General features: G+C 40.9%; 1 protein-coding gene across 1 annotated transcript in view; it reads left to right on the top strand.

Annotated features, from left to right (window-relative positions):
* syne1a (spectrin repeat containing, nuclear envelope 1a) overlaps nt 1–23,713 on the top strand; it is a 202,749-nt gene that overhangs the window by 139,190 nt on the left and 39,846 nt on the right. Inside the window, exons 92-98 of the mRNA XM_034699221.1 lie at nt 2,528–2,758; nt 5,650–5,790; nt 15,905–16,018; nt 16,700–16,861; nt 17,367–17,561; nt 17,649–17,822; nt 23,468–23,659. Of these exons, the coding sequence (XP_034555112.1) occupies nt 2,528–2,758; nt 5,650–5,790; nt 15,905–16,018; nt 16,700–16,861; nt 17,367–17,561; nt 17,649–17,822; nt 23,468–23,659 (1,209 nt within the window). The remainder of the gene's footprint in view (nt 1–2,527; nt 2,759–5,649; nt 5,791–15,904; nt 16,019–16,699; nt 16,862–17,366; nt 17,562–17,648; nt 17,823–23,467; nt 23,660–23,713) is intronic.

Genomic DNA, 23,713 nt, shown 5'->3' on the forward strand with positions numbered 1-23,713 from the left:
AATAATATTCCTGGGTCAACTTGACCCAGGCATATTTAATTATCCAAAAGTGTCAGAACCCAAAAAAAACCATACATTTTTTTTTAAATCTCATTATAAACTCCATTACTAACAATTTACATCAGTGGTGTTCTCTAATTCTCACAAATCACAGTTCAATGAGGATAACTCACCCACTTTTCATGTGTGTGTTTGTGATTGGGGTGAAATATGTCACACAGTTGCAAAAAAACAATTAGTATTTGACACTTCTGACCCCTTTTAGCCACCACTTTGACTGCCGGGTCAATTTGACCCACAAACAGTATCTATTTAATATAAACATAAAGGGGGATTGCAAATTTGTTAAATGAACCATTTTTATTTTATATGTTGATTATGCTCATTAAGCCAAGCAGAAGAAGTTTCATACAAAAAAAACTTTTAACAATTTAAAAAAAATGTAACTTTGAAATGGGTCAATCTGACCCGGAACATAACAGGAGAGTTAAAGAATAACATTGTTATCTTTCCTGGATACTCACTACCAGTCCAATACAATACTCAGTGTTTAGTTTATACTGTATTATCAGACCTTGTAGAGCAGCTGAAAACATGTGGTCCACATCCTGGAAACTCTCTGTTGACAAATATTTTTCAGTAGTTGTTTCAAAACAGGGACACCACCTTTCCAGTTCTGTGGTCACATAGTTACAAACATGCTAATGTCTTGAACTGTCTGCAAGTTTTGAAAAACAATGTTGCAAAAGTAATTTTTTCATCCAATTGTACAAAAGACCAGCAACATGAAACACAGCTTTGACACAGTCATTGTATGCCTGAACCTGAACTCAAAGAGAGGGGGTCTAGTCTGATCCATAAAAACAGCCTCAAATCAGGAGCCAGTTTAGGCCATATAAAGCATTTCAGGATCCTCTTTATTCACTGCTTTTAAAAGCTATCCTTAAAAATAGTCTATGAAATAACTGTAGATTTAAATCTTTACAGGACATTGATAACAGGATGAAAGTTCCTCTTTGGTTGACACTTGCCTTAAAGGGAAGTTAATTTTCTTTCAGAAGACGCTAGCATCTAAAAATGGCTTTCCTAATGAGGTCAGCTTCCTCAACATTAAAGTGCCAAAAGAAAGACAGGAGACATGTTAGACTTTATATATTTCCTCTTCTTTGTAGCATTGTACCACAGCATGTATAGAGAAGTTACCAACTGAACTGTTTTGTGCATCAGCAGGCTTCAAGTTATTGTTATCAGAGCAGAGCCACTACATACTTCACTGCAGCTCTGGGAGACTATAATTTTGTTGTGTCTCCACACTTCTATCTCCTACGCATTCCTCCTTTATCTGATAGTGCATGTAAATATGATATACTCCTGTTTGATGCAGTGGAGATGGTGAGTAGGTTTTTACCTGCATTTTTGAAGCCCTGCGCTCTAGATTTTATTTGCACTTTGCTGAGTAAGTGTGTTTGAACTCCCATGCAGAGGGAGAGATCCAACGAGGCCGGGAGGGGTTTTGGCAGACAGAGCGAGGCAAAGACTTGCAGAGAAACAGATCAGATCTCCTCAGAGGCAGCACTTTTTTAAACCACACTCTAACTTCTCTGTGCGGTTTGAGTAGATTTTTATCTACTTCTAAACACATGACAGAGACTACATCATACCCAGCTGTTTGTAGATATCTTCTTGTTACTGCAGTCTCTCCGCTGCTGCAGGGTGGCTTGGCATGCTGCTGTGTTTATGTCTGAGTTTGATCTCTAAGCTAAGCAGATAGCTGCAACTCCACCGGCCCGTTTAGTCACATGACCTGATTATCAGTGCAATGACCATCTGCGGGACAGAGGGAGTAGAAAGAGGAGGAGGAGGAGGAGCTGGACCCCGGCCTGTAGGCTCATACCAGCCGTGTAATTTGACACCGTCTATGTCATTCTCTCTCACTAAACACTCCCTCTCTTCTTACGAGTCTCTTTTGTTGAAAGGAATCCACCCTGAGGATTGGTGGAAGAGAGAAGCGTCAAGCAGAGGAAGGGGGGGTAGCAGGCAGTGAGATCACTTCCTGTTTTTTTCTTGCCAATTGTGTATGTGTACGAGAGGGAGTGTCTGAGGGATTTTGAACTATTTCTGCGAGGGTCTCTGTCTCAACCATACATCCTGTGTGTTGGCTTCACCGCTGCTCTTAGTCACCCGCCTCTGTGCTGCTCTGATTGGCTTAGAGATACAGAAGAGAGAGCCAGAGAGAGAAAAAGAGAGAGAGAGAGTGAGGCACAGCTATTCTCTTTCTATGCTTACACACTGTGGAGCCAAAAGCGAGAGACCGGCACGGCAGAGAGAAGAGAATGCGTCCACTCCACTTACTCCTCTCGCACCAGCGCCTTATTCAGAGTTGAACCAGCTCAGCACACCCCCTTCCTTTTTTCTCTCAGGACCTTTCTTAACCAGGAACTATTGATCTTCCATTGTGGACTGAACCACACTCTCCTGACCCTGGGGGTGGTGGTGTTGTGTGTGTTTTGGGGGGATGTTTTGACAGGAGTTGGCCCAGAAGATCCGTGGCTACCAGGAGCAGATCGCCTCACTCCACTCCAAATGTAAGATGCTGACTGTGAAGGCCAAACATGCCACCATGCTGCTGACAGTCAGCGAGGTGGAGGGCCTTTCAGACGGCATGGACGAGCTGAGTGATGAGGAGCTGCCCAGCACCATGGCTACCAATGACACTTCCTCTGACAAGCAGCTTCCAGCACACCCCTCTGTTGTCATGGTGAGTGGCTAAGCCTGTTTTATACACATGTACAATCACCCAGGGACTCTCACATGTACATACTGCATGGTTGTATGTCTGTCTGGGCTATGTTTGAGCATGTATGCATGTGTGTCACCTGTTTCTTCCTAACTCTAGTTGTCAAAGGATGCAACAAACCCAGGGGTCTCTTTCTGGTCTCTTGAGACTGTTTGGAGCTCATTTAAGAATAATGCAATTACCTTAAGCTACACCAAATTAAAGGATGTCTGAGCATGATACCTATGATTAGAGGTTTAACTTAAGTACTTGTTATTTCCCTGAAAGAGTTTGCAAAGTTAAATGAGTACAATTCAGATTCAAGTCTCCCAAAATGTGAGCCCCTCGTTTGACATTAGACTTAAACTAGGCTCTAGGGCCTCATTTGCATCCATTCAGCGGTCCATAACGGGTATAAAAATAAAGCCTTCCAGATTTAGAATCCACTTTTTCTCTCTATTATTATTCAGCAGCTCTGCAGCTTTTCCTTTCTGTGTCACTTTTCTTTATCTTGCTCAGAAATAAGTCTAGCTTCTTTTTTCCCTTTACACCTCTAGTGTTACTATCCTGGCTGTCTCCTCGTACTGTGCTGTGTCACTTCACTGTGCTTCATATTAGCCTAAATCTGTCTGCCTGCTACTACAGTATTACCATCCTTGGCTTGATCTGGGTTTTTTTCTCTTCCTCTGTGACTCTCGATCTGATTCAGATTTCGCCGCTTCCTTGCTCTGTTACCGCTGTTTGTGTTGTCTTTGGTTTGAGCAGGACAGGAAACAGGATATTACAGTGTAATTGTGTGACAGTGTGTGAGCAGAGCATGATATATTTCTGTATGGAACGAATTGCTAGGACTGCTGCTTGGTTTGTTACTGTTTGGCATATTTAGCTGAATGTCAGTGTTACCACAGCACTGTAAAGTCCTGTCTAGTTTCTAACCAGTGGTGGACAAAGTACACAGCTTCATTACTTAAGTCAAAGTATAGATACTCCAGGTCAAATATTACTCCAATACAAGACAGTTGCTCTGTCAGATTATTACTTGAGTTAAAATACTGAAGTACTTGCTTTTAAAAATACTTAAGTATTCAAAGTACTTCTTAAATTTATCTCTAAAATGTTGTATTTTCAAAATACATAAGTGCAGTCAAGAATACATAGGTGTACATTCTGTTACATTATGTTTATATAGAAACCATTCATTGAAATCTCTAAAAACTATACCATGGAATAAAAACAGACACTAAGTTACTCCAAGCACAGACAACTTAGTTTGAAATGTTCATCTGGAATGAAACAAATGTTAAGTAGCTCAACACGCTTTCTTAGGTTGGACAGTGAATGTTTGTGTGTTTGGGAAGAGTGGGAAACAGGGAGAAAATTTCAAATTATACATTTCATTCTTCATTTTAAAAACCTCTAACACGGGCTGAAGATATGACCATGGGTGCTCAGGTGGAGAATTATAGACATCATTACCACCTCTAAATGAATGGCCTGATCTGAGTGAAATGTGCTCTGTGTTTGCTCCACGTTCAACCATGGAGACGCACGATATACAGGTACGACTAAACCACTGAGACAAACAGAACTACACCAACACATTTTACTGTCTTTGGGATCAGATTTCAGAAAAAAAAGAAGGACATTCCTGAGCTGACTTCAAAGCTAAAGTAGTGAGTAACTAGAGCATTGATAGAAATGTAGTGGAGTAAAAAGTACAATAATTGTCTTCTGAATGTAGTGGAGTAAAAGTAATAAGTATCCCCAAAAAATAAAACTCAAGTAAAGTACAGATACTCAAAAATGTACTGAAGTACTGTACTCAAGTCATTTTACTCTGTTACTGTCCACCACTGTTTCTAACTAATCTCATTATGTAGACCTCCTGGTTTTCCCACACATGCCGGCTGTCCTGATGCTTTCTCTTGCGTTGCATTGCATCATAAAGCCCGGGAAAAGTCCTCGAAATATAAAAAGGTCCTCAGTTAGTCAGCCAAACCCTGCATTTAACTGCCAAAAAAGCAGCCCACTAGGGTTTGGCTCACATTTCAGCTCTGCCTGTCTGCTGAAGCATGCAGACACACACACAGCTGTGCTACTTCTGGGACAACTGCTGCTGCCGTCTCACTAATTCAGTTTATGTGAGCTATGTCATATTTTAGCCATGCTTCATTGGAGAATTGGCCTTGATATCCTGTGGATCTCTCCAACGTGATCCCCTCTCTCCCATGGACATTTGAAAGACAGTGCAAGAAATGCAACATTAAACCTTGTTTGTGTGGTAGATGTCTAGATGCCACTATAAAGGGTAGCGTGTCTGTGATGGAAAGGAAATGACTGTGGTTCTGAAACTGCGACTCTTCAGTGTGTCTTAGTCTGTATGTGGTGGGAGAAGTTTTAGAGTGTGTACTTACGTGTAACTTTTTAACTTCCTGGTGATGGCCATTCCTTTCCCCTGATGCATCCTGTAAAAAAATCAGTGTGGCTCATTCATTGGCAGAAGAATTCGGTGTTTGTCTATTAGCTAGCACTAGCAGAGCAATGGTACAGTGAATGAACCCTCTTTAATTCTGTGCTAGGTCAAAAGTGTTGCAGAGTTAGATGTCAGAAGTAGTAATATGATCTAACTAGTCTCCTCTCAGTGTTATTTGATTACTTACTGTCTAATGAATCAGCAATGTGCTCACTGCAATCTGCCTAACCTGCTCTCCCACATTAATTTTAATGCTCCCTCTTCTCTCTCTTCATTTTTGTCTCTCTTTGCCTCCTTGCCTCTTTGATCTGGGCCTATTTCTTTTTGGTCCCCACCCTTTTCCCTCCACCTGCTTCTTCTGATGTGTGTGTTTGATGTGCGGGGATGTATGCGTGGTCAGATGACAGCGGGCCGCTGCCACACGCTCCTCTCCCCTGTGACGGAGGAGTCAGGGGAGGAGGGCACGAACAGCGAGGTTTCCTCTCCCCCTGCCTGCCGCTCCCCTTCCCCAGGGGCTAACGCTGACGCTCCTCTTAGCCAGGTACTGCAAACCCCCCGCCCCTGGTTACCTCCAAAGCTCGCCAGCCTTACCCAAACCCACCAAGCTTGCACATTAACATTGATCGATTTACATTTAACACCTCAAATTTTCAGTCTAACAAAAGATAACAACTTTAACCTGTGCAGAAGATGTTCATCTTAAGGACATCATGACCTGAAAAGTGCCTCTAATATTTTTTTACTGTTTCCAGAAATATAGATATCTCAAAGACGTTAAAATATGCAGTTATATAAGAAGTAAAACATGCATTAAATATTAAAGGATTTTTGCCACATTAGCTTACATCAGAATAACAGCATCTTATTATAGTGTTATATCAGCTAGTTATAGGAGTGGGGTAGACTCTGCATCCCTGCCCAACGCCACCACTCCCACCACCAAACAATGACTTTTCCATCATCACCATGAACACAATGGTTGTTTGAAACAGCTGGTGAGTTGCTATGCTGCCCCTGCTTTTCTTTTGTAATCGGCATTAAGTTTGCACATTTACTTTGCTGAAGAATATTTTTTTGCCTCTTGCTTTTATTTGCTAAGGGCAAAAATGAGAAGTTGTTTTTGTGTAAACAGCTAATTTAGCAAAAAGTAGAAAATGTGTCATCTAATGCAGGGGTTCCGAAAGTGTTGGTTGGGACCCACTGGGGGGTTGCAAGGCACAAATGGGGGGTCCTTAGATGTCTTTTAGAATGTTTTTTTTTTTTAAGTTATCTAAAAATAGTAGATTTTACCCATTACAGTAAAAATTATAGACAAAAACAGTTGCTAAACTTGAAACAAAAATTTGAAAATAGAAAATGTAATGAGTTTTCTGTCTTTCTTTTTGCCAGATGACTCCTAAGTTTAGAGTTAGTGAGCAGTTAATTATCAAAAGCATCGGTAGCAGTAAGTTAATTCATAACGGCACAGGAAACACAGACACATGCTCATATAGGTTGGCTAACTTCCTGCAGACCAGCTAAATGAAGCAACATTAAATCACTTTGAGGGACAGTGGGGGTCTCGAGTCTTTGGCACCTATATTTTTGGGGTCGCGGGCTGAAAAGTTTGGGAACCCCTGATCTAATGTATTACTTAGAGAGCTGCTGCAGTGAAACATCTGTGCTTTGTTATTCTTGGAGAAACAGCAGAAATCACGATCATTCTTTAGCTACTGATTTAAATCTTATGAATGCAGTATTTAAGTCTCATGTTATTGAAAGCAACTAAAACCAATACGATGATAGTCATGTGGAAAGACAATGAAAGAATGTCTCATAACAGAGAGTGGGAAATTATTACATTGAATCCCAACCAGATACTGACCCAAACAAAACAAAACTCTCAACTTCTTACAATATCCTTTCTTTGGAGGTACACAGCCTCATCTGTTGTTATAGAAAAACACAACAGTCTTCATTCTAAGCTTAGTTTTTATCTGGGTTAAAAAAATGCAAAGAAATGTAAGAATTTTCCATTAATCGATGTAGCTGGTAATTTATATTATGTGAATAATACATTTCTATAATGTTATTTTTCCTTCTTACAGTCAAAGTAAATCATTTGTGCTCAGTTTTTTATTTCATTTTATTTTTCATATATTGTATGCAAATAAAGGAAATAAAGACACAAAAAATAATATCAATTATAATGAAATTGGAATTCACAGTATGAAAATAAATAAGTAGAAAATCTAATAATAATAAAAATAATAAGAATGTTAAATGATGGGGATAAGAGCAAAGAAAATGTGTAGTCTAACTTCACAGGGAAAATAAAGAGAAAACAACAGCAACAACAATAAAATACAAAACAAAAGAAAACAGAAACAACTACATATTCTTCCCCACCCCAACCCTTGGTTTGCTTTGGTTCTCATTACATACATTTCATACATATTTATTTTGTTGTCAAAAAGTACAATATAATCGACAGAACAGTATTGTAGGGGCCATAATGTTGATTTTCTATGTTATTCGTTAACCATGATTATTTCCTTTTTTTATTGCTTACTTCATTTCCGGTTTGGGGTTCATGGGTGTGGTTTACCTTTTATCTACCTGTTCAGTTGGGGGTGGGGCACACACATAGAGGGTGAGTGGGGGTTGAGTATTTTTTGTTGACCGCCACGCCACGCCATCGCCACCGCCACCGTCATCGTCATTTTCATTGTTTGTTTCGAACCTTTTTTGATATTGATTTGTTTTGAGTGTTTGATAATAAATAGTAAACATACTTTGAACTTTGATTTTGATTTAATGGCAAGACGCGTCGCAAACACAACCCCATTTAGTCTCTGCGGCACCGTACAAACTGAGCCGCTTCATTTAGTCAACAAAAAATAACCCGGATCACTGGATGGACACTCTTGGAACACTGGACCACTCTTCCTTCAGCATGGATTGGAACGCGGACACTTTGGAAAGGATGGACGCTGAAGTGAGAGGACACGTTTGACTGCAGCCGCAGCGGAAAACTCGCTGATTGACAGCAGAGCCACAGAGCCTTCTGAAGCGGTAGGCCCGCCGTATTCCTTTGTGTATGTTGTGAAAAGTTTGTACGCAGTTTGGAACGGCTGCCGCTTGTCCATTGGGGACGTGTTTTGGCTTTTGTGTGTGGATGCTCTGTTTGCCGTGATCGGCGGAGTTTTTGTGCTGTTTTGTTGTGGAACACGCTGTGGATTGTGTGTTTTGTGGAGCGCAGACGCTGCTGTGCTGATCAGCTGGAGAGCGCGTTGTTGGTGCGCTATTGTGGATGCAGTTTACCTGTGCTTTGATGTCATCTGCTGCAATGTGTTTTCAACGGAATGTGAATGTTGGAAAATGACAAAATGAGTGGAAAAAGTGACGTGTGTGATGGTATGGAGGAGAGGAGAACGGTGAAGCTCACAGCCAAAGCGCTGTCTTGCAAAATCATTACACTCCAAAAGGAACGTCAATCAAACGTGAAAAAAATTAAAGGACTCACACATGAAATCAAAGACTTGATGCAAAAGGATGAAAATGCAAAGGATGTGCAAACAAAACTTGGAAAAATTATTCAGAATTATGAAAATGCAAGAATTGCACATGAATCAGTTTTTGTATTGCTTCCAACGGAGGAACAAGAAACTCAAAATGACTGGTTTAAACGGGTAACTAAAACCAAAACGAACTTTGTTGAGGATGTGAAACAATGGCTTTTGGATACTGGACACCCCTGGCTAGAAACAGAATATGTAGCCACAGTTTTACCCATGGCTGGAAAAGCAGACAGTTCACTCATCTCACCTGAGGAGGCACTTGCCGAAATAAAAGAAATGATTCCTCAACATGACACCCCCTTTTCTCAACCAAACATTAAAGCAACATCAGACCTGGAACAACAGGATGAAATTCAACCATGTGACAGTGTTTCAAATATTGGCAGCAGAAAAAGCAAATGTTCTTCTGGTTCAAGCTCAAAAGTTTCAAGCACTTCATCAGCACGCATAATGGCCGAAGCAGAAATGGCTGCACTCATGGTTCGACAAAAACACCTTCAAGACAAACACAACCTCGAAGAGCAGGAGGAGCAGCTGAGGAGGAAAAAAGAACAGTTAGAGATGGATGCTAACATCGCTGCTACAATGGCAAGAATGAAAATACTTGGAGCATCAAAAGGATCTGGCGTTCACAGTAAAATATCCAAACTTTCAGATGGAATGACTTCTTATTTCGAAAAAGGACAACAGGACAAGAAAATAACTCTCATTGAAATGGATCACAATGGACTACAAGCAACGGCTAACAAACCAAATGGACAACTTCAACAAAACCACAGTGATAACAATTTACGGACTTCAGTAACAACCACAAACAAAGCCATAACACAAATTCAGACACTTACCTCTGTACCCTTGACCCACCAACAAAGCATCAGAAATCCAGAAGCTCAAGCCGCAACACCACCAACTACAATACCTGCTGCAGGAAACAATGAACAAAACAGTATATTCACAGTTATGGAAAAACAAAATGAAATCACCGCTTTATTGATCCAGCAACAGTGTCTTTCTTCCATGCCCAAGAAAGAAATTCAAGTTTATGATGGTGACCCACTTCAATATCAGACCTTCATTAAATCGTTTGAATACAGCATTGAAAGCAAGAACCCTAACCCTCGAGACTGTCTTTATTATTTGGAACAATACACAAGAGGACAGCCAAGGGATCTTGTAAGGAGTTGCATACACATGACTTCGGAGAGAGGATACAGCAAGGCTAAGTCTTTACTCCAGGAGCACTTTGGAAATGAGCACAAGATAGCTTCAGCACAAATTGAGAAAGCTCTTTTATGGACATCGATTAAACCTGACGACACAAAGGCTCTTCAAGCGTATACATTGTTTATGAGAGGATGCTGCAATGCTATGGAGGAACTTGAATATATGTCTGAACTTGATCTTCCTTCCAACATGCTACATGTGATTAGGAAGCTGCCGTACCGGCTCAGAGATAAATGGAGAACAGTGGCCTGTGACTTACAAGAGAAACGGAAGCACAGAGCCACCTTTAGGGACTTGGTGGATTTCCTTGAAAGACAAATAAAGATTCTGACAGATCCAGTATTTGGAGACATAAAAGACACTCTTACATCAAGCAAGGATATAAGAAAGACAAGATCACAACCTCAGTATAAGTCAAAGGGAAGTATCTTTGCCACCACTGTGTCAGTTGCCGAAAGGAAAACCGAAAAAGAAGGTACAGAAAAGGAGAGTTTGCCCGCTTTGAAAGGATGTTTGTTTTGCAAAAGGGGACACGATTTGGATGTGTGTTTTTCATTGGAAAGGAAGGCACACAACGAGAAGATCGCTTTCCTTCGAGAGAATGGTGTTTGTTTCGGCTGTCTGTGCAGAGGGCACATCAGCAGAGACTGCAGGAAGCGACTGAGCTGCAAAGAATGTGGCTTAAAGCACCCCAGCATGTTGCATATACACAACCGTAAAATGGAAATGCAAACAGGAAGGAAGACAGCTACCGAGGACGGTGCCGTACCATCAGTACAGACTAGTGGAGTCACTGGGGCCGGTGAGGACAGCTGCAAGCTCTCGATAGTGCCTGTGCAAGTCAAGGCCAGAAAGGGAAACACAATTGTGCATACCTATGCTTTTCTTGACCCAGGAAGTACTGCATCATTCTGCACAGTGGGGCTGATGAATAAGCTTCATCTTCAAGGCCGAAGATCAAAGATTCTTCTGAGAACCATGGGTCAGAAGAAAGTCGTTGATACCTGCATTGTTTCAGGTTTGGATGTTGCTGAGCTTGGCAACAATGAGTTTTGTGAAATCCCATGTATTTACAGTCAGAAATCCATGCCTGTGCATAAAGGAAATATTCCATGTCAAAAGGACATTGACCAATGGCCTTATCTGAGAAATGTTGACTTACCTGAAATTGACTCTGAAATTGAGATGTTGATTGGCTCGGATGTTCCAAAGGCCCTGGAACCACTTGAGGTCATCAGGAGTGTGGGTAATGGACCTTATGCTGTAAAAACAATTCTTGGATGGACAGTTAATGGACCATTGGGAGGACAACCTGATAATGGTTGTGAGCTTCCAACCATTACTGTAAACAGGATATCGTTGTTGAAACTGGATGAGCTGTGGGAACAGCAGTTTAAGACTGATTTTCCAGAATGTGTTAAAGATGAACATGAACCTTCATAAGAAGACCAGCAGTTCATGGATTCGGTTTCGAAATCTGCAAAGCTTGTGGATGGTCATTTTTGCATTGGACTTCCTTTAAAGGACAAAACCATACACATGCCAGACAATAGACATGTGGCTGAACAGAGGACACTGAACCTGAAGAAACGTTTCAAAAAGGATCCATCTTTTCTTCTGGAATACAAAAGCTTCATGTCAGACATGCTATCCAAGGGATATGCAGAGAAAGTACCAGACAACATCTTGGAACGAATCGATGGCAAGAAATGGTATCTACCACACCATGGGGTTTACCATCCTCAAAAGCTAAAGCTTCGTGTTGTATTTGACTGTGGAGCTTCATTTCAGGGAGTGTCTCTGAACTCTCAGCTTCTACAGGGACCAGACCTGACTAGCTCACTGATTGGAGTCTTGGCTAGATTTCGAAAAGAACCTGTTGTCATCACAGCTGACATTGAAGCTATGTTCCATCAGGTGAAGGTACCAACTGAAGATCGGGATTTGTTGAGATTCTTCTGGTGGCCTGATGGTGACTATACAAAGAACATGGAAGAGTACAGGATGACAGTGCATCTATTTGGAGCAACTTCATCCCCAAGTGTGGCTAACTTTGCCCTGAGGAAATGTGCTGAGGACAATGTGGAGAAGTTCAGCCCTCATGCTGTAAAAACCATCATGAACAACTTTTACGTTGATGACTGCTTGACCTCAGCAGCTTCAGAGCAAGAAGCAATCGCTCTGTACACTGAACTTCGAGCAATCTGCTCCAAGGGAGGCTTTGTACTGACCAAGTGGGTCAGCAACAGTCGTTACGTGTTGATTGCCATACCAGAAACAGAGAGAGCTAAGGAGATTAAAAATCTTGATTTGGATTGTGACAATCTTCCTGTGGAGAGGGTACTGGGTGTACAATGGTGTGTACAATCGGATGTCTTCAAGTTTAGAATCACTTTGAAAGACCGACCTATCACCAGAAGAGGAATTCTGTCTACAGTCAGTTCTGTGTATGATCCTCTTGGAATGCTTGCCCCTGTTGTGTTAAATGCCAAAAGGATCCTGCAAACTTTGTGTAGGAAAAGGATTGGTTGGGATGATGTTGTACCAGATGTCATTGCACAAGATTGGACAAACTGGATTCAGGACCTTCAAAACCTGGAAAATTTCACAGTACACAGATGCTTTAAACCATCAGACTACGGAACCATCACCTCTGCTCAGCTTCACCACTTTGCAGATGCATGTGAGGATGGATACGGGACTGTAAGTTACCTGTTGCAGCACGACAATCATGGCCAGGTACATTGTGGATTTGTGATGGGAAAAGCAAGAGTGGCTCCATTAAAGCCAGTTACCATTCCCCGTATGGAATTGACTGCTGCTACCATGGCGAGCAGAATGGACAGAATGTTGAGAAAAGAACTGCAGATGGAACTCGCTAACTCTGTATTTTGGACTGACAGCACCTCTGTTCTCAAATACATCAACAACAACACAACAAGGTTCAGAACTTTTGTGGCAAACAGGATTGCACAAATCACTGAGGTTTCACGTGCACAACAATGGAGATATATTGAAACAGCTATAAATCCAGCAGACATGGCTTCTCGTGGTTTGTCAGTCAAGGCTTTCCTGAAGAAAGAAACCTGGACATCTGGGCCTCAGTTTCTTCTTCGACCTGTGGAGGAATGGCCTCAACATCCAGACAGACTGGGAGAAATTTCACCAGAGGATTCAGAAATCAGAAACACAACAGTAAACGCTATTCGGATCATTTCAGAACATACAGACCCAACGACTCACTTCATCCACTACTACTCATCATGGACTCACCTGAAAAGGGCAGTGGCTTGGATGTTGAGACTCAAAAGACTTCTGTTGTACCGCTCTAGGAAAAGGAAACAAGCTCAACTTAATCAACATAGCAAACAGGGAGATTTGCTACTGAAGGACGGAAGAGGATCAAAGGCTAAAGAAAGCGTTGGTCTAACAGTCGAAGAATTAGCAGAGGCTGAAATGGACATCATCTGCTTCTGTCAGAAGAAGTTTGCAGATGAGATTTCAAACTTGGAAAAAGGAATGAATGTAAAGAAGACAAGTCCCATTCATAAACTTAACCCAGTGCTGGAGAATGGTGTTCTAAGAGTTGGTGGCAGACTCAGCAGAGCAGCAATGCCAGAAGAGATGAAACACCCCGTCATTCTGGCCAAAGATTTACATGTCTCGGATCTCATTCTGCGACATGTCCATGAACAAGTTGGTCATGGCGGCCGCAACCACATGTTGTCCAGGTTGCGACAGAAGTATTGGATTCCTGGTGCCACTGTGTCCATAAGAAGAATCCTTTCTAAATGTGTTGTTTGTCGGCGTTTGAATGCTACCCCAGGTCAACAGCAGATGGCAGACTTGCCCCTGGATAGAGTGTCACCAGATGAACCCCCCTTTACGTATGTTGGAGTGGATTATTTTGGACCTTTTGGAGTGAAACGTGGACGGACTGTTGTTAAACGCTACGGCGTCATTTTCACTTGTTTGGCCATAAGAGCTGTTCACATCGAAGTGGCATCATCTCTGGACACTGACTCGTTTATCAATGCTCTGAGACGTTTTAAAGCAAGACGTGGACAGGTGAAAGAACTACGGTCAGACAATGGCACCAATTTTGTGGGAGCTCAGCGCGAGTTGAAGGAAGCAATTGAAAGCTGGAATCATGGGAAAATCCATGATACACTCCTTCAAAAGGGGATAAAATGGATCTTCCACCCCCCTGCTGGCTCACACCATGGAGGTGTGTGGGAAAGACTGATAAGATCAGTGAGAAAGGTACTAAATTCTACTCTGTCTGTGCAAAGCCTCGACGAGGAGGGACTCCAGACAGTGTTTTGTGAAGTTGAAGCTATCCTCAACAGTCGCCCCATCACCAAGGCTTCCACAGATCCTAACGACCTTGAGGCACTCACCCCCAACCACCTTCTGCTTCTTAAATCAGCGCCATCTCTACCACCAGGAATCTTTGCAAAGGAGGACGTCTATGCTCGACGCAGATGGAGACAAGTACAATACATGTCGGACTTATTCTGGAAAAGATGGACAAAGGAATATCTTCCTCAACTCCAGGAAAGACAAAAGTGGACAAACATCAGACGCAACTTCACTCCAGGAGACATTGTGATCATTGTGGATGATATGGCGCCTAGGAACTCCTGGATTACTGGAAAAGTTGTGGAGGTCATCATGGACAGAAGAGGACTTGTACGTCAGCTTCGGATCAGGACTAAGACTGGGTTCCTGAACAGACCTATCACCAAAGTCTGTCTTCTACTGGAAGCCGAGGATTTTTGAGAGTCAACCTGACTTATCTTTGTTTTTTGACTTTGACTTTGCCCCTTGCCCAAAGCACACACCTTCCCAGACTGAACATTCTTACTGATTTCCGAAAGGCGAAAGAATGGACTGTTGAATAACGAACTTTCGAACTTTAAAAAAGCGAAAGAAAGGACTGTTGAATAACGAACTTTCGAACTTTAAAAAAAAAAAAACAATGCAGTAAGAAGATTGTAATTATGTTCGATTTAAAATGTTATAATGCATGATGTCATCTCGTATGATGTAATTATTATTTTGTGGCATAATAATTAGGGGCCGGTATTGTAGGGGCCATAATGTTGATTTTCTATGTTATTCGTTAACCATGATTATTTCCTTTTTTTATTGCTTACTTCATTTCCGGTTTGGGGTTCATGGGTGTGGTTTACCTTTTATCTACCTGTTCAGTTGGGGGTGGGGCACACACATAGAGGGTGAGTGGGGGTTGAGTATTTTTTGTTGACCGCCACGCCACGCCATCGCCACCGCCACCGTCATCGTCATTTTCATTGTTTGTTTCGAACCTTTTTTGATATTGATTTGTTTTGAGTGTTTGATAATAAATAGTAAACATACTTTGAACTTTGATTTTGATTTAATGGCAAGACGCGTCGCAAACACAACCCCATTTAGTCTCTGCGGCACCGTACAAACTGAGCCGCTTCAAGTATGATACAAAATAACATAATGTTCAAGTCCAGAAATTAAAAGGAAAAAAATAAAATAAAAGCAGAATCCAGCATCAGTCCTCACATTTTATTCAGGGTAGAGCATCCATAAATGCTCCCCAAATCAGCCTGAACATTAAGGGTCTTCTCCTCACATTATAAAGAATCTTCTCTGGAGTACAGTATGACGTCAGTTCATTAAGCCATGATACATTTCTAAGTAGAACCTGTGTTCAGTGCTGTATGTGCAACTCATTCTAATTGTTGACTATATGTTTGAAGACATAACTTATCAGTACCTACACATCATCTTCAAGAAGCCTCAGAAGTAAGCATAGAGTTCATCCTCCTCATATTTTGCTGTTAGCTAGCATTAAGTGTGTTTCCTTTGCCACAGGGTCGAGGTTCCCTCAGCCGAGCACCCCTCCAGGAGCTGTATGACCCGTCCATGGAGAGCAGTGCTGCTAACCTGGATGACCTGCAGAGATCCTGGGAGACGCTTAAAAATGTGGTATGTCTCAACATGACAACAATGATCTCAATGTTAGATAAAATCTTTACAATGTTTTATTTTTTTTGATTCAAGCTAGAAAATGCCTTGGATTAAATCTCAACCAGAGAAAAACTTCTCAAGACATACATTTTATTTTATTTATTTATTTTTTAAACAGAGTTGTATTGTTTTTTGTTTTTCCACAAACAGAAGAGAATTAAATCAGATCATACATCTTGCCTTCAAACCACATTACACATTTAAAATGAAATATTAAGAGTGGATTATATAAAGACATTTACATTAGAAAGAAAAGAAAAGGAAGAAGAAGAAAAAAAAGAAGAAGAAAGTAGATTACATTAATAAATAAAACAAAATATAAATTTGATTTTAGAAATCCTCATTTTCAACATTTTAACAGGGGCACAGTTTTAGGATCTAGGACAAGACTTGTCAGTTATGAAAGTTATCACAAAATCCAGCAGTTATATATCTCTAAAAGAGTTACACAAATACCAAAGTTTAGATATGATCTCTACAAATATTAAGTTCATTCTGAAACACACCTCCATTCACTTCTTTTAATGCAAAACTCAAGACAGTGACGGTTACGGTCAAGTTTCCCCTCACCCTCGCCTTCCAGCTTTGATCTTGACTCCGCCATCTTTTATTTATTTCCTTCTTTCCTTTCTTCCACAGATCAGCGAGAAGCAGAAGAGTTTATACGAGGCTCTGGAGCGACAGCAGCACTATCAGGAGTCTCTCCAGTCTATTTCCACAAAGATGGAGTCCATTGAGGGATCGCTCAACGAAAGCCTGGAGCCCAGCAAGAGCCCCGAGAGCCAGATGGCTGCACACCAGGTAAAAGAGAGGAGGGGGAGGGGGGGTAAGGTAGCAAGGTCTGGAGCTGTTGGGGAAATAGTGATAGCATGTAATGGGGAAAGAGAGAGAAGTGGAGTGAAGAACACATACAGTGATATTAAATGAAGGAGTACGTTTGAATAATGAAATTTAGACAGAAGACGTCTGTTGAGGAAACAGACAGAGCTGACGAAAGACAAGCCAGCTCAGAGAAAACAGAGAATGATTGAGGGGTTTGATATTGCACTAACCCTAGCAATGGTTGCACAGACAGCATGGCACTGATCTCCGTTACCATGCCAACGGCACAGTGACAGCTCCCTTTTTGTAATGTAATGTCAGGCAGTTTGGACTAGCCCTCTGTTACTGCTGTCGCCTGCCAGCTCCTTTTGAGCGTCATCCTTTTTTTCCTAACAATGTCCTCTTCTTCAAATATCTGTCTTTTTCTTTCAACACTTTACTCTGCCTTGACTTCTCACATTTGTATTCTGTCTGACTCATCTAGGCTTTGATGGATGAAATCATGATGCTACAGGAAGAGATCGGTGAGTTACAGACGTGTTTCTCCGAGGAGCTGGCAGACAGCGACAGTGACGGGGAGCCGGGCGATCAGCTGGCTCTCCAGTCCACTCTCACTGTGCTGGGGGAGAGGATGGCAACTATCCGAATGAAGGCTTCAGGAAAACGGCAGCTGCTAGAGGTAAGCAGCCGGTGATACTTGAGATGATTTAACCGTTTCCCTCGTCTTCTTGTAGTAAATCAAACGTGTTTCTTTGACTTGCTACAGGAGAAACTCAGTGAGCAGCTAGAAGAGCAGCGGCAGGAACAGGCGCTGCAGCGTTACCACAGCGAGGCCGCAGAGCTCGACCACTGGTTGCTCAGCACTCGTGCCACTCTGACCTCTGCTCTTCAGCCCCTTAATGAAGACTTGGACATGGAGGAGCAGCTCACTGACTGTCAGGTGAGACTGACATTTCTGCTCTTATCAAAGCCTGGACTGACTTAGTGATGGGTGATTTCAAACTCAGGTTAATTAGGACTCCTGGAGAAAAGTGATAGTCTACATCTTGCTACTCTCGGGATTTTTGAAGTGTGCCTGTGTTGCATTGGATAGCTGAGAAGACAGGTAACAAGGATAAGAAAGAAATAGAGGCTCTCCATACTGAATTCTGTAGAAATTCTACATGTTAAAAAAAACCTCCTAATAGCGCCTGCTGAGCAGAACTGGGATGTTTCCCATTACTGTTAAACATTCAGAAACTGGCAATCAAATTTTGGACACATCTAAATTTAAGCCCAAAAGACTTACTTCAATATAAAGCACTAAAAACCCAATAGCTGAACCCTGAAAACTGTCCCCTTAGTCAGCTGGTGAGGAAGCTAATCAGCCAGACTCCCATCAGCACTGATCCAAAACACAACCAAATTAAACTCATCATGAAGCACTCCAAAGATCTGTATTTAGAACACTGGAGAAACCAAACAAAGACCCAAAGTAGAATGAATTGTTATTTGACCCTAAACCGTGATTATAAATTATCTGAATATCTGTACTGTGTCAGAGATACAAAACAAAGACGTATCCTGACCAAATACAGGCTGAGTGACCACCATCTAGCTGTAGAGACAGGGAGACACAGGCAGACATGGCTGCCCAGAGAGGAGCGTCTATGTTCTCACTGCTCTACAGGGGACATAGAGACAGAGATGCACTTCCTCCTCCACTGCAGCAAGTTCTCTTTACTAAGAGATTCCCACGACAGGGAAATTACTAAAATAGTAACAAACTTCCCAACAAGAGAAACTGTCAGTTCTCCTGGGGGAAGGGTCGGCAGCTCCTCTGGCTGCTAAATATGTGCCTGCCTGTCACAGCCTGAGGGACGCACCATCCCATAATATCTGATTTTAGGTGAAGGTTTTATGAGCATACCGCTTCAAGTGAGATATACTGTATGGGTGACACCATCGTTCATAAATGCGTATAAAATATGTAATACATATAATATGTAATGAATATATATGTAATGTATGTGTATGAATCGTATGTGCTTTGGCAACAACATGCCTTAGTTCATACCAATAAAGCAAATTAAATTGAATTGAATTGAATTGGGAGACAAGCACCAAATGGTTACAAGTCTGATTCCAAAGGTACTTTTTGACTGCAGGAACTTTCCTCAGGATCTAGGGACCAGTGCATTATAGGATACAGGACTTTGCCTCTTTTTATGCAGCACTTGATCTTTATACTAAGCCAAACAAGCACCCCAGATACACACAGACTTTCAAAGTTTCCTGAAATGATTCAGTTGCTTCAGGCACAGCAGGAAAGTCTGCTATAGTTTCATAAAAAGAGAGCTCTCTGAGGCTGAAGTGAAGAATCTGGCTGCGTCACTGTTCCAGAAATAGAGCTTTATCAGTGCATTCATGCCTCTTATAATTGAGTATTGTTAATATTCAAGTAACATAGAAACTGAAGGAAACAGAAGAAGTTTAATACAAACACTAGTTTTAAACAGAAGACAGGAGCCCACAGGAGTCCAGTAAGCTGAATCTTATTAGGGATCAGGACAATGGGAATGGGATTAAGGTCGGACCCTGTATCGCTCTGTAATAACCGTCCTTGTTAGTCCTGAAATAGTGTTGTTCCCTCACTCATCCTATTTCTATGGTAACATCATCCTTATCTTAAGAGTAATTGTTATCCATGGCTAAGTGGTCAGTCTCTTATCCACAGTCATGGGTCCTTATTGAGATTAAATTCTTGTCTTTAAGTAGGAAATTATATTAAGATTTTAGTGCACTGCTAAAGGTAACTTTAGTACTGAGGTATTAGCTTTAACCAAGTTAGTAAACACATTTAGAGTACCTAGAAATATACTGTTTTGCAGCTTTTTGAAGAAACACATCATCTCATCTCCTTTTTTTCTTCAGCTGATGTAAATGCTTGTCAGAACATTCATTCTCTGATGCAGCATAATTGGCTTCTCAGTAGTAATGTTGTTTCTCAAGGAAGGAAATCTGTGTGTGTTTGTATCAGCCAAGAGACAGTAAGCTGATTAAAGCTCACATATGGCCTCTGTTGAGCTGAAGTCTAAAGATCCGGATCTTAAGACTTACGGATCCTCATCTCCGGGGGGGGGAAAACTGTCTGCAAGTGTAGATTATTCATTATGATATAGTAGAAAAGGCACAAGATGAAAAAAGAATATGAGGGAAGAGAGACAAAGTGAGAATGAGTGGTGAGAAAAGAGGAGGAAATGGTCTGCTGAGGCAGGGACAAGGCAGTCCTGACCTATAGGATAAAACATGTAATATAGATTTATCATTTGGTTGATCAGTTTGCAGGATTTGCATAGTTAACCCTTGTATTATGTTGCGGGTCAAATTGATCCCTTTAAAAGTGTATTTTAGACAATATATTCCTTCCAAACCAGCTAAATGCAGCATAAAAATCTGGGCAGCATGTGACAGAAGAGGCGTCATGTTAATTTATCAACATCACAAAAAAAAAAAGAAAAATCAAAATGTAAAATAAAATAATCAAAAATCTATGTCATGTAAAACTATTGTATTCATATTCAGGTCTTTCAAATGTACATTAAAAAAGTTTTAACATTAATTTTAATGTAAAATTAGGGAGTTATCTTCATTGAACCATGATCTGTGAGGATTAAAGAATACCAACGGACTAAATCTTGATTTAAATGGTTAATTATGGAGTTAAAAATTAATGTGTATGGAATTTTTGGGGGTTCTGACACTTATGGATAATTGAATATGCCCCGGGTCAAATTAACCCAGGAACATTATTGCTGTTCCAGAGAAAAGAACATAACAGGAGGGTTAAGTAGTTTTGGGTTGGGTTTTTTTTCTACTTAATTTGACAAACCTTTCACTTAATAACCACAGTCTGCTTATTGTAACACTTTTACATAAGAAATTAAAAACATTTGAAGCGGCTCAAAAATCAATTAAGATTATCCTCTCATAAATCAGATGTTTTGTAACATTAACCATTGTATTGCCCTTTGAACACACTCCTCAGAATAAGATCTGTAAATGCAGTTTGATCCTACGCTAACAGAAAGATTGTGCCATTGTGAATATTCAGTTAGACTACACTAAGCTTTACAAGCTTTTTGTGGGAAAGGAAGTATAGAAAGAGCTGAGATTCTCTACCTTCCCAGCTAAGAGTGATTACACTGAATAGAGGGGAAAGAGATCCAAAGCAGCACACTGCATTGTGGAGGGAAAAAATTCCCTGTGCACAATTACGTCCCCATCTTGGCCAAGAGCCCTTGTATCCTGGTGTGAAAAGAGGGGATACAACCTTAATCCCCCTCTTAAACCACCTCCATACAATTGTAGGGCTCCTCACACACAGGCCGGACGTTGAAGGGGAGGGTCTCTTTTCTGTTGCTTCTCTTGTTGAGAAACGAGAGAGGAGAGTCGGTGGGATGTGTCGAAAAGAACTCTGAAGGGAAACAGAGAAAGCTTTGAATAGAGACAGAGAGTTTAAGGAATAATATTTGGACCTTAACAAAATTGGGAACTAGAAAAGCCCCTGAATGGAAAAAAAGAAAAAAAATTAAATATACAATAATAATTTTGATACTTAAACTAAACATGATTTAATATCATATGCATATTTTTAAAGATGAAAACAAAGAGGAAAATTTTACTTTTTCTACATTAATAACTCTTCAAGCTAAATTTAAACAGTCAAAATCACAGAAGGTAGTTTGGTTATCATCACCTCTATTTTTCCTATTGGTGTGTTAATATTAAAAAAAGAGATATTACTGTTTAAATTAAATTGTATTGACTTTGTCTTAAAAATTTTAAAGAGAGAGCTGGAAAATTCTACCTTTGTTATGATTAGTCATAAAACTTGATAATTTCCTCTCTCAGATCTCTGTATCTGTAAGAGCCCTCCAGTTTATCTCATTTTAGCTTATTTCAAAGAGTTAGACTACATAATCCTGTCTTATGTTTGGAACTACAAAAACCACAGGATCTCTAAGGTGCACCGACAGTAACACAGACCAGAATGGGGGCTTTCCAGTATTCAGGCACTACTACTGGACTGGCAGTCAAAGCCAGGGCTCTAATGTTTTGGATACAGTGGGCTCCGGGCAGCTTGACTCCAGGGCCCCTCCTGTGGCTTAACATGGAGGCTAACTCTGCCCTCAACTAGTTCCTGCCAGCCATGCTATTTTCCAAGCTGGATAAGCCTGAGACCTCTAAGACCTTAAGTTTGTCTTTCAAGCATCCTGTTAGAACTTAGAATCGTTTTGGAAGATTTTTTTTTCTGCCTGAGTCCTCTCAACATCATTAAACATTTCGTTTTAAACTCGCGTTAAAACAAATCTTAACATGTCAGGAGAGAGATGGTTTCATCTCCAATGAGAATCCATATCTAAACACACTGTTCATGCTGTTTGGGCAGATTCATTGCCTATAAATTAGACATTATGTCTTTATCCAGTGAAACATTGTTTTTTTTTTTCTAAAGAACTCTCCTGACTCCATTCATCTTATTCCTAAATGTGTGTCTTCATTCACAGTTGTACTTCAGCTCAAACTGTCAAGATCAGGGATGAGTCTGTGTGTTCATACTATTCCGAATTTAGGTTGCATAAATTTTACTTTCCTGTCTCACTGCTGTGATGATGCAAGGTGTCCTCTTACACCTTTTAGTTCTGCCCTGAAATTAATTGTTCTCTGGTCCAAAATATTTTACTGGTATCGTAAAGCCTATCAAAGACTTTTTTAAGACAGAACGCTGACTGGCCATCTCTGGCTGCTTACAGTGAAATAAAGGTCTCTCTACTTCAGTGCAATGATCGGTGGGGATAGTAGTTGCCAGCAGGGGCGTGTCCAGAACTTTTTGACCGGGGTGGCCCAACTGAGGCTCTCACATAGGCAGGGTTGGCCAGTGCATTTACAAATAAATAACATTTACCCTTTCTGTCTTCAAAACCTACTTTCAGTATTAAACAGTTGTTATATTTCTTTTGACTTGAAAAAAAAACATGAAAAAGTGGCATACATCTTCTAAGCTTAATTCTTTAAGGACTTAAAGAAAGTCACATTTGAGGGCACTAATAAAGAAATCTACTGTCAGCCTTTTAACTCATCCCAAATTATAGATTTTAACAGAAACCCCACCTCTGATAAGGCAAACAGCCAATTATAGTCTAGGATTTTGGGGTGGCCAATTGGATTTCAAGGGGTGCCAGTGCCACCCTTGGCCGCCCTTCTGGACACGCCACTGGTTACCAGGAGACATTTTCTTGCTTTCTTGGATGACGCTGTTGTGAGATAAAAAGAGACATTATGTTTATTTACAATCTTAGAAGACTTGATGCACAGCATCCTTAAGAGCACTGCAAGATGGACGGCTCCGTATAGTCAATTATATTTTGATATCCTTCCAATTTATCCTTTAGTTACCTGTTTTATTTTTTATTTTTCTCAGACGTTTGTCTTTTCATTTGGTTACACATGTGTGAGTTTGTCTGTCTTCATTGTATTTTTAGTATTATGTTTGAAAATGTATGAATTGTTATAAAAAAAAAACTATATATTTTGTCCTTTCAGAATATGCTGTTTGAGATCGAGCAGAAGGTGTCATATCTGTCAGAGCTCTCCATCCACAGTGAGAGCCTGCTGCTGGAGGGTCGTGCAGAGACCAAAGGAGAGGCGGAGCAGCTCACCTTTAAATTACGCTCCCTCAAAGACAGCCTGATGGAGCTGCAACAGATGCTTCAAGACAAACAGGTTGACATCCAGGTGAGGCCATCTATGTTCTTGTCTTTACTTGTTTCATGCCTTTAGTTCCCTCCT

Source organism: Notolabrus celidotus, chromosome 13 (genome assembly GCF_009762535.1).
Source record: "Notolabrus celidotus isolate fNotCel1 chromosome 13, fNotCel1.pri, whole genome shotgun sequence".
NCBI lineage: Eukaryota > Metazoa > Chordata > Actinopteri > Labriformes > Labridae > Notolabrus > Notolabrus celidotus.